At 49.0% G+C, this 15,253-nt stretch overlaps 1 protein-coding gene across 1 annotated transcript; it reads left to right on the forward strand.

Annotated features, from left to right (window-relative positions):
* The first annotated feature begins 2,389 nt into the window (after window positions 1–2,389).
* LOC127384729 (octopamine receptor-like) lies at window positions 2,390–15,253 on the forward strand. The gene is made up of 4 exons (XM_051619552.1): window positions 2,390–2,575; window positions 8,747–9,035; window positions 12,710–12,886; window positions 13,947–15,253. The coding sequence occupies exons 2-4, from the start codon at window positions 8,764–8,766 to the stop codon at window positions 14,623–14,625; spliced, it is 1,128 nt and encodes a 375-aa protein (XP_051475512.1). The 5' UTR covers window positions 2,390–2,575; window positions 8,747–8,763; the 3' UTR covers window positions 14,626–15,253.

Here is a 15,253-nt window from a genome sequence, read left to right on the forward strand (position 1 = left end):
CAAACTACTTTCTTCTTTTTCTGCTGTTGTCTGTTTTCTTTGACAGCTTTTCGGGATGGGTGCTATTCTGCTTGAAGAACTGCAGGCCTTTTCTGCTCTTCTCCCCTCAGTAAAAACTCTGTTTTTGGAGTCTGACAGCCTTCCTGGATTACATGAAGGCTGAGGAAGCCACAGGCAGAGGAAAGCCACCATGCCCGAGAGAGGCAGGGTGAGCCCCCTGGCTCTGGGGGGGCCGAGGGTGGGGGAGAAGGGCCGGTACCATGGACAGCGGCAGCGCCCACCTGGGCATTTCCCGCCCTGATCAGGAGCAATTAGCGCTAATTAAGGGGAGGGATGAACTATTGTTGCACTATAAATTCCAGGGAAATAGAGGAGGAGGGAAGGGGAGGTTCAATACTGCTAAGTGTGAGGTTCTGCACCTGGAGCAGGGCAACCTCTGGTATCAGTACAGGTTGGAGGGCAGCCCTGAGGAGAAGGACTTGGGGGTGTTGGCTGGTGAGAAGCTCAACGAGCCAGCAATGTGTGCTTGCAGCCCAGAAGCCAATCATGTCCTGGGCTGCATGGAAAGCAGCATGGCCAGCAGGTCAAGGGAGGTGATTTTGCACCTCTGCTGTGCTCTCGTGAGACCCCCACTTGCAGTGCTGGGTCCAGTTGTGGAATCCCCTGACAGAAGAAGGATGTGGAGCCGTTGGAGAGGGTCCACAGGAGGCCATAAGGGTGATCAGAGGGATGGAGCAGCTCTCCTATGAAGACAGGTAGAAAGAGTTGGGGCTGTTCAGCCTGGAGAAGTGAGAGCTCTGGGGAGACCTTATTGTGACCAGTCAATGCTTCAAGGGGGCATATGAGAAAGAAGGGGAAAGTTTGAAACCTGGGAGGCCAATGACCAGCCCAGAGCTGAGGTCTTCAAGGCAGAAGATAGTAAATCCACTTTTTTTTTCTTCTTCATTTTCCCCTGACCCTGCTCAAGAGGTTTCCTCACTAGACTAGCTGAGAAAATCCTCCAAGGACATTTTTTGGTGATGGATGAAGATACAGTCCAAAACCTTAACAACTGTCTTTGGAAAACAGGTGGGAAAGGTGAGGGACTTTTGGTGACAGCTGTTACATATAAAGAGTTAATGCATTTGCATGTGATTTCGGGTTGGTTTAGGACAGAAGCTATAGACAGTGTTTATACACTCCCAGCTTTGTGTGTGACACTCACCCAAGCTCTCAAAGAACCAGATTTTTATACCTTTCCTTGCTGAGTTTATTTTCTGCCAGATCATTGAGCTGCATCCACTGCCAGTGCCAATCACTGCTTCCAGCCCAGACCTGCAGCTGGGTGTGGGACCCCTCCAAGCAGCCAATTTAGCTGGATTTCTCCCAGGGATGGACCTAAAAAACCCAGTTCCAACCCGGCCAGCTCTGCTCCAAAGCCCAGCTGCCGCTACCCCCCTCCCCCGAGGCAAAGAGGGGCTGGGCAGGTAACATCCCACCAAACTCTGAAGGGTGCATCTCAAAAGCTGGAATTTTCCCAGCGTGTTCAGCTGATGAGGGAAGCATCCCTCTGCTGTCAGCAGAGCCCGTCCAAACGGAACGATTTTGGAAAAATCTCTACCCAGCTGGGCGGTTCCCGTGCTCGTGCTGCGGGTTAGGAAGGACGGAGTTGGAGAGAGGGAAGAAAAGCACCATTTCCACGAGGAGCCCCGGAGGGATGAGAAGCCTCCCGAAGGGGGGTGAGGGGAGGGGGGGTGGAACAGGGCGGCCCCCCCGGCTGCGGGGGGCGGGCAGTGGCCCTGCCTCCCCATCCCCGGCCACAACTGCCTCTGCTCGCCGCTCCGGCTGGGACCTCCTCTTCAGCAGGCTGCCCCCAGGTAGGTTCTGTAGCCCCTGCCCGAAGGACATCCCCCCAGACAACACTGCCTCCCCCACCCTGCTCCTTCCTCCCCGCCGAGGCAGACCCCCTTCCCGGGGAGGACCTCCTGCTCGTCCGCGAGTCATTTCTGCCTGCTCCGGGGTGATGCCGGGAGGGATGTGCCTCCAGCATCATGGAAGCTTTGCCCTCCCCGGGGGGATTTGGAGCTTTATCCCCCAAGGATGGGGATTTTGCACCCCAGGGGTTGGGCTTTGGGTTTTTTGCCCCCCCGGGGGTTGGGGTTTGGCACCCCAGCTCATTGCTCCCCTAAAAGACCAGCAGCCCCCCCCGCCCCGCATTTGCAGCGTGGGTGTAACTTTGCCTCGAGTTCTCCTGCTGCCATCACGCTTCAGTCTGTCCTGGCTCCTCCGATAGGTGGTTATGATAGACTTGCTTTTGCCGTGGAAGAGTGTGCACCCTGCTGGGGGTGGGGGGGGGAGATCTCAAAGGACAAACGCTTTGCTGTCTCGTAGGTGTGGGTTCGGTGTCCTGCATGGGGCAGAAACCACCAGGCATGCACAGCCAGGCTGGGAGCAGCTCCGTGGGATGGAATCGGAGAGCCCTGCGAGCTGCCGTGAGTCCCTTGTACCCTGCTGCTGGGAAAAGCACCACGCACCCAGCTCCGTGGCACTGAGCTGCTTGGAGCCAGCTGGCTGCTTTCAGAGGGCAGCTTTGAAGGTAAGGAGCACACGTTTACCTCTGCTGGGTTTCCAGACCCGGGGCTGATCTGTTGGAGGGGTTGTAGGAGTTGTTCTGTCCTGATATGGAAGCAGAAAGAAACCACCCGTGCTCTGAGAAGTGCTGCCCTTCAAATGAGAAGGTTGGGTGGAGGAGAAAGAGAGAGAGAGAGAGCAGGAAAGTCAGTGCCAGGACTTAGCTGCTGCATGGCCTCCTTGAATGCATGTTTTCCAGGTGGAAGTATCTCCAGGGCTGATCCTTCTCCTTTATCTCCACACCCTTGCAGACCAATGCACTGTTCAATGAATTCCTGAGCTGCTACAGGCTCTATTTGCAGCAGAGGGGAGGAGGGAAATGTGTTTTGAGGTCCTGGGGCAGGTACAGTTGCCTGCTGCCATACACGGGCTCATACTTGGTCTAGTGGAGGAGCAGACTGGCAGCAAATACATTTCCAGTTTCCATAATTCCTCTAGGATTTTAAATTGCAGTCAGCCTAGATATTGCAGAGCTTTTTTTCTTCCTTCCCTGCCATCAAAGGATACCACTTAGTGAAGAAATGAACCTTTTGTTTGGGATTTGCCTGCTGAATAAATTAGGTCAAACTTTCTGTCCATTAAAGGAAAACTGCTGAAAAGATGGAGTTTCTTCCCTCAGGCAGACGGAGAGCAGGTTCTTGCCCATCAGCTTCTGAAAGGAAGCAAAACTGAATAAATAAGAACAATGCAAAACCATGAGTGAGATCCCTGGGAAGCTTGGGATGATCCCACATCATGGTACAATTATCCCAGGCATTTATTCCACTGATTGAAGAAGGGTCCTTACAAGAAAGGCTGAAAGACAGATGTTAAAGACACTGTGCTGTACCAGCATCACCACATGAGCTGCTGTAGCTCATAGGATAACTTAAAAGCTCCAATATTTAATATGTGGAATTACATCCCTGGGAAGGATGGCACATCTTGCTTTGTCCCAAAGATTTCCACAGAGATATTAAGGTTGTATCATCCTCCACTTTCATGTATTGACAGTTCTCCAGATGTTTTAGGAGTAGCATTTCTTAGCAAAAGATGAGTTGCTGGCTGCTCAGTCAGAGGCAAAAGGGATGAGGGACATCAAGCTTGGGTGCTTGGCTGTGACACTGATTTCCAAGTCCTGTCTGCCTGGGGATCCTTGAAAAGGAGCCTGGAGCAGCAGAACCCTGTTGTCTACACCCTGAGTTACAGCTCAGGATTCAAACCTAGAGTTCTAAGTTTCATCCCTTCTTTTTGTTGTTGGAGAAATCATGGAGGTCAAATGTGAAAAGTCTTGTTTCCAGCCCCTCAGCCTGTCCTTGTGTTGACCAAAAATAGTATGACCAAGAGATTTTCTCCAATTTTTTGTGAGTGTGGGCACATTTGTCTCCTGTATTTGTCCATCGTTGTGTCGTGCTCCAAGTTGTACCCAGCATTAAGCAACCTCTGGTTAGTTTCTTGCTTGAGAAGACCTTTTAACTCAGGCTGGTGGCTAAGGTGTTACTCCAGTAGCATAGACATCTTGCAAAGACGAGCTCTGATAGCTGTGTCCTACTTTTGCTTAAAGTTTGAGTGCAGTGTGTCTTCACAGATGGGTACAGAGTGTAACATTTATAAGTGATGATCTGCTTTAATTAGAATTGTACTGATGTTGATACACACTAAACAATTGTGAGCACAGTCATTGTTTGCAGGAGAAACTTCTTGTGTCAGTGTCACCTCTAAAAGCGCCAGGCAATTAATCCAGAACTCTCATCATCCAGAGGGACCTTGACAGGCTGGAGAGGTGGGCCAAGGCCAACATCAAGGAGTTCAACAAGGCCAAGTGCAGGGTCCTGCACCTGGGTCAGCACAACCCCAGGCACAAATACAGGCTGGGGGAGAATGGCTGGAGAGCAGTGCTGAGGAGAAGGACTTGGGGGTGGTAGTTGATGAGAAGCTCAACATGAGCCACCAGTGTGTGCTGGAGCCCAGGGAGCCAGTTGTGTCCTGGGCTGCATCAAAAGAAGTGTGGCCAGCAGGGCCAGGGAGGGGATTCTGCCCCTCTGCTCTGCTCTGGTGAGACCCCACCTGGAATACTCTGTACAGCTCAGGGGCCCTCAGCACAAGAAAGGTACAGACCTGATGGAGAGGGTCCAGAGAAGGGCCACCAAGGTGATCCAAGGCCTGGAGCAGCTCTGCTATGAAGACAGGCTGAGAGAGTTGGGGCTGTTCAGCCCGGAGAAGAGAAGGCTCTGGGGAAACCTTAGAGCACCTTCCAGTGCCTGAAGGGGCTCCAGAAAAGCTGGGGAGGGGCTTTTCATCAGAGAAGATAATGATAGGACAAGGGGTAATGGTTTTAAACTGAAAGAGGGGAGACTGAGGTTAGACATAAGGACATGAGGGTAGGAAGGTGCTGGAACAGGTTGCCCAGGGAGGTTGTGGAAGCCCCATCCCTGGAGGTGTTCAAGGCCAGGTTGGATGAGGCCTGGTCTATTGTGAAGTGTCCCTGCTCATGGCAGGGGGGTTGGAATGTGATGGTCCCTTCCAACCTTAACCATTCTATGATCCTATGATCTCTCATTATTCAAAGCCTTAGACCAAAAAATTAACTTTTTTTTTTAGAATCTGAAAACATATTTTTTTGAAACCTTTAAACCTTAAGATTTGACAATGATTTTTTAAGCCATTCATTTTTCCTTACAGCTGATTTTGATTATTCATATGTTGGAGTTTATCTAAATGCTGCACCCTCTTCTGGGAAAATGTAGGGTGGTCTGGGTGGTCTTCATGTGCTGAAACTGGTTAGGGGTCAACTCACGGTGGAAATCAAAGGACTGTTTCTAGACCCACAGAGGCTTCAGAGTTGTGAGGACACAAGCCCCTCTCAGCAGGTATGGAAGATGGCAGAGGAGCAGATGAGCTGGAAGATGGAGGTAGACCATGTCATAGCCCTTGGCAGGTTCTGTAATTTGGCTGGCTGTGTCACCAGGTGGCTTGGCCAGCCAGCAGCTCCTGTGCCATCTGTGGAAACCATGTAGGGAGGAGAACAGGCTGAAAGATTTTTCTGCCAGAAATTCTGGTGGCATTGAAATCAAACTGTTCCCCAGGAGCTCCTCCAGTTTGATGACATCCTTAGTGAACTTGTTAGAAAGAACAGTGCAGATTGTCCTTTTTCCTTTCAGCTGGAGACAGGAATTTTTAGGTTTTATTTTTCTGGGGTGTTATCAGGATGTGAAATATTGGCCAAGAAGTATTTTAATTAAGACTGATGTAATTAAGATACCCTGTAGACTTTTGGTAGCACCTGCTCAAGGACCTACCACAGAACTTGATGTCCAACAAACCTGCTTGTTCTTGATGTGGCAGAAGCAGAACTTCAGGTCTCAGCAAGTCCCAGCTCTGGTGAGGAGGGGCAGAAGAGGAGCTTTTTTTTCATTATTTTCTAGACAGCTTTAGTTATTTCTTGATTTTTAAAGATATTTTTATTTTTTAACTTGAAGAAAGGAAACCACTAAATCCAGGAAGTAAATAAAAGTCAGGGGAGGAAGCTGAGAATTCAGAAGGGTGAGTGGGTGTAGGTGATACACCATTCTATCCAAGGAAAAAGCCAGTTATGCTTTTAAAAAGGCTGCCCAGCCCCCCAGTCATACTGGAGTGCTTGGAAGAAGACAGGATGTGGATGGGAAGAGCCTAGTTGGTGTAGTCTCCTTGGATAGTGGCCTTCCAGTACCTGAAGGGCCTACAGGAAATCTGGGGAGGGGCTTTTTACAGGGGCTTGAAGTGAGAGGACAAGGGGTAATGGTTTTAAGCTGAAAGAAGAGAAATTTAGGTTAGAGATCAGGAGGAAATTCTTCAGTGTGAGGGTGGTGAGACACTGGAACAGGCTGCCCAGGGATGCTGTGGGGGCTCCATCCCTGGAGGTGTTCAAGGGCAGGTTGGATGGGGCTCTGAGCAGCCTGTTCTAGTGGGAGGTGTCCCTGCCCATGCAGGGGGATTGGAACTGGGTGATCTTTAAGGTCCCTTCTAACTCAAAAAATTCTGTGATTTTTGAAAGATTTTCTATTTGATCCCTCAGGGGGGGCTTTTACAAAAGCTTAACAGGCCTGAGTTAAGAAGGAAGTTCATTGCATGAATAAATAATTGTCTAAAAGGTGAAATGCAGGGGGAAAGAGGGTGGTGAGTTACCATGTGGAAAAGACATCAGCTTTGCTCTTGACAGGGATAGGGGCTGGGATCTATGGAGTTCCATGTATCCTTCATAAACTGGGAAGAGTGTGAATAGTCAAGTAGTGATATTTGCAGGTGACAAAAAGTTTGATCAAGTCACGAAGGATAAGACCTGACTTCAAGAATTGCAGAAAAACTTCTATGAGTCTCAGTGAGCATTAATATGGCAGAAGTGACTGGGATGTGAAGTGATGGACTTTGGGGAGGATGGAGAGAACTTAATTTCCTCATTTTATCCTATTTTCCTGTCTAAAGCTGTGAGCTCTGAGCTCGGGAATGAGCTCTTCAGATGGTGATAGGTGGTTCTGTGGAAAGGTCAGCTTGGTGCTAAGTGCCAATCAAAAGCAGCAAACCATGTTAGGGGTTGTTATGAAAGGGAAGAAGGACAAAACACAGAGCATCATTATGCCCTTCTATAAACCCACAGTGGACTTACCTCTTGAAATTGTCTGCAGTTTTGGTCCCTCTCAGAAAGGATCAGGAGGGATGACCAGGAGTCCTCAGTCAATTCCATACAAGGAAGGAGCAAATGGGTGAAGGCTCCTCAGCCTGACCATGAGGTGATGAGTGGGCTGGGGATGGGACTGAGATTAAAGAGCCCATCGATGGCACCTGAGAGAGTGGATGGGGATTGCTGTCACGAGACCCCACCTGCAGTGCTCTGTCCAGTTCTGAGGTCCCCACTACAAGAAGAAGGCCCAGGGAGGCGATGGAGTCACCATCCCTGGAAGTGGTTAAAAGAAATATAAATGTAGTGCTTAGGGACATCATTTAAACACTGAATGGGTAGATTAGGCTATGGTAGGGGGATTTAAGTTATGATTGGACTTGATGATCTTTGAAGTCCTTTCCAGCTGGGATGATTCTGTGATTCCAAGAACATGGAGTTGTTGGACTTAATCCAGACAAGGGCCATGAAGATGATCAGGGGGCTGGAGCACCTCTTCTACAAAGGCAGACTGTGAGAGTTGGGGCTCTTCAGCCTGAAGAAGAGAAGGCCCTGGGGATACCTTGGAGAATCTTCCAGTACCTGAAGGAGCTACAGGAAAGCTGGGGAAGGACTTTTTAAAGGGGCAGGAAGTGATAGTGCAAGGACTAATGGATAAAACTGGAAGAGGAAAAAATTAGGTTAGACTTTAGGAGGAAATTCTGTACTGTGAGGGTGGTGAGATCCTGGCCCAGGCTGCCCAGGAAAGCTGTGGAAACCCCATTCCTGGAAGTGTTCAAGGCCAGGTTAGATGGGGCTTGGAGCAACCTGGTCTGGTGGGAGGTGTCCCTGCTCACAGCAGGGAGGTTGGAGCTATTAATTGTGTGGTTGCTGGCAGCTCTGCATGGCCATCCAGGCTGTGTGATGGAGTTGCCCACCATAATAGTAAAAACCTCTTAACTTCAGTGCCTAGGAAGTACCAGGACAACCCAGGGCAGAGCATGTCCTGAGCAGTGAGGTCACGAAAGCAGCCAGCCTGGGCAAGGAGTCACACCTGGTCTGTGGCTGGCAAAGGTGATAATGAGAATATAGAATGATAACATGGGTTGGAAGGGACCTTAAAGTTCATCTAGTTCCAACCCCTAAGCCTTGTGGACATGAAGTGCTGTTCAGTGGGATTTAGCAGAGCTGCTTTGATTTTTGGATTTCAGTTGCTTGCTTGTGCTCTCTCTGCTCTCAGGGCTTTTCTTTGTATCACACTTCACCTGATGATGCTTTTTTGTTGACAGGAGGGTTTTTAATTGCCATGAAGGACTTCAGCCAATGCTGCACATTTATCCTCACCCTCAGGATTTCAGACCCTTCTAATAGACTGATAAGCCTGGGACAGTGGTGTTACAGGCACAGCAGGGTGTGTGGATTCTTGAAGCAAATAAAGCACGACCATCATTTCTGTTCTACCTTTCACAGAAGGCATGTGCATTGAAGTCCTTATTTAATTTCCCCCCCTTTCCTCTCTTTCAGGTTTCAACCGTGTGAAGATGCTGATGGACAAAAATGAATCCTGGTTCTCCAATTTCTCCTCTGCTGCCTCCTCCTTTGTGAAAGGAGGTGGCAGCTGGGCAGGTGTTGGCCTGCAGGAGGTAGTCATTGGGCTGATCCTTACCCTCATTGACCTGATCACACTCCTGGGAAATACAGTTGTCTTCATCTGCCCGGTGGTGGAGAAGAGGCTGCGCACGGTCACCTATATGTTTATCATGTCCTTGGCCATGGCAGATTTCCTTGTGGCTTGTCTGGTCATGCCCTTCAGGTAAGAAGTGCTGTGAGGTGAGATCAGACAGTGGTGTGTGTGTCCAAGGTCACCCCTCCGAGCTCAGTGGCCACAGAGTGAGCAGGGCTGGCTGGAGGTTCTCCTGCTGTGATTAGGTCTGGGCTCTCCAGAGAGCTTAACTCTGGGTCAGTGATTGTGCTTCCTTGCCTCAGTTTCCCTACCCTTTATCCCCTTGTAGTGGAGGGAGGAGACTTCCCAAGGGTGTTCTTGCTGTTGGCTACAGAGAGAGTCTGGCTGGTGGTCTGAACTAGAAAGCCAGCTCTTCAGGTGGTGCCAATGCAGTGAGTCCCCTCTTCCAGGACTAGCTGTGCTTTGCCCACGGGCCCAACATGGTCACTAGATGATTTTCCATCCTCTGAGGAATGTGAGCTGGGGGCTGTCACTGGTGTGTCAGCATTCAGTGCAACGACTGTGTTGATCCTGCTTGCATTTCAAAGGTAGTTCTAGCAAGATTCTATCTAGATTTGCTCAAGATCTTGACAAGAACAAATCTTGATAGAACAAGAAGGGAGGGCTTCAAGCTGCAACAGGGCAGGTTTAGACTGGACATTAGGAAACATTTTTTCACAGGAAGAGTGGTTAGACACTGGAACAGGCTGCCCAGGGAGCTGGTTGAGTCACCATCCCTGGATGTGTTGAAGGGTCATTTGGATGTGGTGTTGGTGGATATGGTTTAGGGGGGAACTTTGTAGAGTAGGGATGATGGTTGGACTCAGAAATGCTGAGGGTCTTGTCCAACCTGAATAGTTCTGTGATTCTATGAAATCATGGAGTGTATTTTCCCCTTGATCTTCTTAGCCAGGAATGACTATTGAAATCAACAGAGCTGAATTCTGTGAGTTTGATTTTGCACTTCCTTAACCTTTTATTTTCTGGTAGTGGGAGAGAGAAGTAAGAAAGATCCTTACTAGCCTGAGGCAACAGATGGTTTCCTGTTTCTGAACCTGAAAGGCTATTATGGAGATGTTATTCTTCACTTTTTTTGGTGCAACACAGAATTTTGATTGGTCCTTCTGATTTGGGCAGTGTCCTGGTGGGGTTCATGGGGAAGGCAGGTGACCTTGCAAAATAACACTTTTGTCTGGATAAGTAGACTGGAAGAGTTGCAGTCTGCAGTGGGACAACCAATGGGACTGGCTGCACCTGGGGGAAATCTTGTGCCCCTGTTATCTGGCCACATTGCATGTGGGTGGCTGGCAGTGTTGACATGGGGACAAAGGCCACCCCCCCTCTGTCTGTGTAAATGCAAGGACTTGATTTTAGTATAAGTAGGGTCATTTAGGCTCCCTCTGTATTTAATGGAGGAAGAGGCACTTCAAAGGGCAGCTGTCCCTGCATGATGTTGATATTTACAGGAGCTCCACTACCTGGCTAAACCACAGTAAAATAAATCCAGAAACCAGTTAACTCGTAGGCTCTGGCTGTCTTGGGCTGCAGAGTGGCTGCAGGTTGGTGTAAATTGGGGGGCTGCACCCTGTTTGGTGTCCTTGGAGCAGTATGAAGAGGCTGAACTCCTTTCCCAATTTGTGCTTTAGTTCTCAAGGGGCTGCCTACACTGTTGCATTTGGCACCAGGAAGCATTTTCCCAACAAGCAATTCCCAACTGAGTTATAAGTTGAGAGCATTGGGTGAAAAGAATATAAATAGCTACAAATATCTGCTCGAGGGGCCTGAATTGCAGCTTAGTTATGCCATGATCTAACCTCTGTTGAAGTCAGGGGGAATGAGGGTTGTGCCATCTCCACCAGACATTGTTTGGCCCTGCTGGTGGAGTAGCTCTTGGTCCACACCTTTCCCACTGTCTCAACTTTGTGTCTGTGTTACTGTCTTCAGTTGCAGTTTGCTCCTCAGTGGGCAGGTTAGCACGTGCCAGAGAGGAGGAAAAGAAATGACCTTGGGAGCCAGTTTGGCTCAGGACTAAGAGGTTTTTTGATAGGAAGGAAAACCATAGTTGTCATCTGGTGCCTTAATTTGCCAAGAGCAAGACTTTTATTTTGTTCCTGGCTTGGCTTGTTTGCAGGAGCAGGTCAGCTGTGCTTGGCCTGTCATCTGGGTGCTCCAGCCATTTCCAGGCTGAATATGTCCAGCTACTCTTTTCTTTTGCAAACATGAGTGAAACATGGAGGTGACTTCTGCTCGTACTGTGCATCTCTTTGGGCTTTTGTTATTCCTTTTGAGCCAGTGTCATTTCCAGGCTGCAGAGACTTTATGTACCAGAGAAGAGGGAACAGGCATCCACTACCCTGTGCTGGGAGAACGTTGCTAGGGCAAGAATATCCCACCAGATGCTGAGGGGAACTAGGTACCTGGGATCTGTGTGCAGGGAAGTTCATGACAGCAGCATGGTCTGCTTCTGGAAGGTCATGGTGCTCACACCACGGGCTTTGCAGCATCTCTGGAGATAAGGAGGACTTCTCAGGAATAGCACCAAGACACCCAAGTCCATGATTAGACCCATGGTTCAACTTCTGTATGTCTTAATTTTCCATCTAGAAAAGGCTCACAAAACTTTTCCCTGTGTGTGCACTGGGATCTTCCATGCTTCCCCTGGGGAGGCCACCAGGGTGTGGGGACAGGTTCTGCTGTAGATTAATGTTTGCTTGAATCTTTGCCTTGCATCCTGCATAACAAAATGCTTCTGAGGGCTGGGGCCCTTCAGCAGAACTGTGCCCACCTCCAGCAGTTGTGCTCAAAAATAACCTTCACAAGTAATTGTAATGATTTCTTGCTAATTAGATGCAGGGCAGGGGTTGGTTTCTAACTCCTCTGACATCAGGTTGACTATTTTTGCCCTTGGGGACAGCAGAGCCCACTGAGCACAGAGCCCCACTTTCACTGTATTTGACCAGCAAGCTGTGAAGTTACAGGATAATTAAAGCTTTGCAGGACTAGGTGGTTACTCAGCCTTTCACATCAAATTCACACACAATGGTTATTTCAGCAGCACCCCAGGAGCTCCAGAAAGCTGGTGAAAGAAAGGGGAAGCAAATGGCATCTAATTGAATGCTACAGGAACATGCATCAGCCTTCCTACAGCTGCTGTGTGTTCCTTCTTTCCCTGCCCACTTCTTACAGGTCCCTCTGGACTCTGTTAGGAATAATTTTGGCATATTATCTTCTTTTTGCTGGTGTGTTTACCCACTGGGGCGTTTGTAGCTACATAAAGGACAAGCTGCATAGGCTTCATCCTAGGCTTTTTAATTTTTTTAAAAAGCCAAGAGTCAAAATCCTTTTGTTTTGGAGCCTGAGACCAGATGAAATGTGAGTTTCTTGGAAGAGGGAGCACCTTCCATGCCCCAGGAATTGTGGATAATTTAAAAATCCCATGCTTCATAGGGCACTGGAAAAGCTGTGCTAAGCAAAGCTGGGCAGATCTAAATTTGGGGAGCTTTGGAGGTGCAAAGAACCTTTCTCAAGGTGCCCAATTAGAGTACAGGCAGGAAGCACAGGCTTGGTCTTCCTCAGCCATGCCCCACCTGTGGGTTATTGCCTTGGGGTGCACTTTGAGGATGAATCCTTGACTGAGCCTCCCTACACTGCATGCTCATCCCTCGTACCTGCACAGTAAAACATGATGTTACCTCCATGGAGTCTTGAAGACGTGCAGGAAATCACTCCTTCTAGCTTTGGTTTCTACCTCTTTTCTCTCGCAGCATCATTTACGAGGTGACGGGGATGTGGTTGTTTGGGAAGCTCTTCTGCAAAGTCTGGATCTCCTTTGATGTCATGTTCTGCACTGCATCCATCGTTACCTTGTGCTTCATTAGCCTGGACAGATACTGCTCTGTGGTGACTCCATATCACTATTCAAGAAGGATGTCCCGTGGCAGGTGAGTGGAGTTGCTCCTCACTTTGGGTCCCCCTAAATTTTCACTTGGCTGTGGCCTATATTGATGAGGGACCAAATGAGCTCTGGAGAGTTGCTGCCCAAAAGCAGAGCAATGTGTCAGAAGAATCTTTGTGTCATATAAATCTTCCCAGAAATCTTTTAATGTGGTGCAGGAGAAAAGGAGAATCCAGCTGAGCTGGTTTGATGGTGCTCCTAGGGAAGCCCTGTTTTAAGGACGGGTTGTGAAGTGGGGTAGAAACCAGTGGTGTGGGCTGACTTGTGCCTACAACTTCTGCCTGTTGCAGGAATTCCACAGGAATTTCCCCAAAGACTAGAGGAAATGACACCCAGAAGAATGTATGTAGCAGTAGTCTCACCCCTTGTAAAACTCATATTTGTGGGGGAAAAGAGAGAAAGCAGGAGGAGTTTCTAAGCTTTTATCAAGGTTTCATGTGAAACATGGAGAAGAGGACTGCAGGGTGGGGGAGCAGGTCTGAGCACAGAGGATGCTGCAGCTGTGAGGTGCTCTGCAAGGGGCGTTCAGGCTCTTTCGGGGATGCTTTTCCCTCTGCAGGTCTGGCTGTGTATGATTTGTGGAGCGTGGGCAGTGACCAAAGAGAGGAGCAGAGTGGCAGAGCAAGGGCTGCAGCAGTGCTGAGGACCTGGTGTCCATCAGCTCCACCTCTGCTGCTGCTCAAAGGATAAGGTCACAGCCAGATATTGAAGCTGAGACCAAACAGAAGAATCTACATGCTGTTGTTTTTAAATATTAACACAAATCCTCCATTAAACCTTTCCTCCTCCTCTTTTTTTTTTCCTTTCCAGCCAGCTCTGAGCATCCCCCACAGTGATCACAGTTCTGTAAACCACAGACCCAATGACCCAGTTGTTAGAGACAACTGCCTGTGGACTTGTTGTACTCCAGCTTTTCTCCTGCTTGGCCACTTCTCCAAGCCCTGTGGGACTGCTGAGCAGTGATATCCCACATGGGTTACCATGGGGATTGGATGGTACTTCTTGTTCTCTACTCAAAATAACAGGCCTTCTCTTCCCTCTCACAGATGCATCCTGATGACCTGCACAGTCTGGGTATACTCCTCCCTCATTTCCTTCCTGCCCGTCATGCAAGGCTGGAATGAGATCCCTGGGGTGGACTTCGATGCAGGCAGAGAATGCATCTTTGTCACCAACTGGATTTTTGCCATCGTGGCTTCTGCTCTGGCATTTTTTGTCCCCTTCATGGTCATGTGCAGTATGTATTTCTTCATCTACCGAGCTTCACGGCTCAAGGCCACTCGTATCATGTCTCAGACCCTGGACATCCACTATCACCCCAACAGCAAGAGGCAGAACCATCTGCAGCTGGAGAACAAGGCCACACGGACCATCAGCATTATCATCTCAGTCTTCGTGCTGTGCTGGCTGCCATACTTCGTGCTGAACGTTTGGCTCGCTGCCAGAGGCACCGACTCCACCAGCACAGTCTTGGTTGACACCTTCAAGATCATCACTTGGTTAGGGTATTGCAACTCCACCATCAACCCAATGCTCTACGCTTTCCTGAACCGGGACTTCCAACGGGCCCTGAAGAAGCTGCTGGTTTGCAGGCACAGGTCTCAGGTGGACATTGGAGAAGACATGGTTTCCATAGCCACATTCTCCAAGACTGCCCCAGAGCTAGAATATAGCATTATGGTGCCAGTGCCCAACGGTGCCCTGAAGGGCAAACCCAAGCAGTAGGGATGCAGAGTCAGCTGCTGAAGGTGGTGGTGCAGGAAGTGCCAGAACATGTCCTAATGGAAAAATGATGGGTAGGAAAACTGGGGAAGGAGAAACTGGAAAACTACAGCTGGGGGCATGTGACAAAGATGCTTTTCTTCATCTTCCACAGTTTTACAAATGAGGAACTTTGATATTTTAGGGGCAGTTTGTTATAGCTAATGGAGCTAATTCCTTCCTGGGTGATTATTTTTTAATGAGCATTTCCTAAGATGAATTCAGTCTTTATGCTGGGGGAAAACCAAAACAACACAATGATAACTTGAATATGTCTTTGGGTACATCCCGGTGATCCACAACACAAGGTGGGACAGTGTTTGTTTCTCCTCAAGGCACTGCAGCTCTCCTCTTGCAGTTTACATGATAAATTTGTCCAGTTTTAATGACTCCATGTGTGTCAATTTGCATATGGAATCGCCAATAGCATGGAGTTTAACAAGGAGAAATGCTGGGTTTTGCACCTGGGACATGGTAACCCTGGGTATACAGACAGTCTGGGGAGGGAGAGGCTGGAGAGCAGCCCTTTGGAGAGGGATCTGGGGGTTCTGGTTGATGGCAAGTTGAACATGAGCCAACAGTTGTGCCCTGG

The sequence above is a fragment of the Apus apus genome, chromosome 4, assembly GCF_020740795.1.
Source record: "Apus apus isolate bApuApu2 chromosome 4, bApuApu2.pri.cur, whole genome shotgun sequence".
Lineage (NCBI taxonomy): Eukaryota > Metazoa > Chordata > Aves > Apodiformes > Apodidae > Apus > Apus apus.

Bases quoted from the DNA above. Each gene is read 5' to 3' on its own strand.
- LOC127384729 (XM_051619552.1), top strand. From the start codon at position 8,764: ATGCTGATGGACAAAAATGAATCCTGGTTCTCCAATTTCTCCTCTGCT. The intron at 9,036-12,709 runs GTAAGAAGTGCT...TTTCTCTCGCAG, and splicing joins TGTCTGGTCATGCCCTTCAG to CATCATTTACGAGGTGACGG. The intron at 12,887-13,946 runs GTGAGTGGAGTT...TCCCTCTCACAG, and splicing joins AGAAGGATGTCCCGTGGCAG to ATGCATCCTGATGACCTGCA.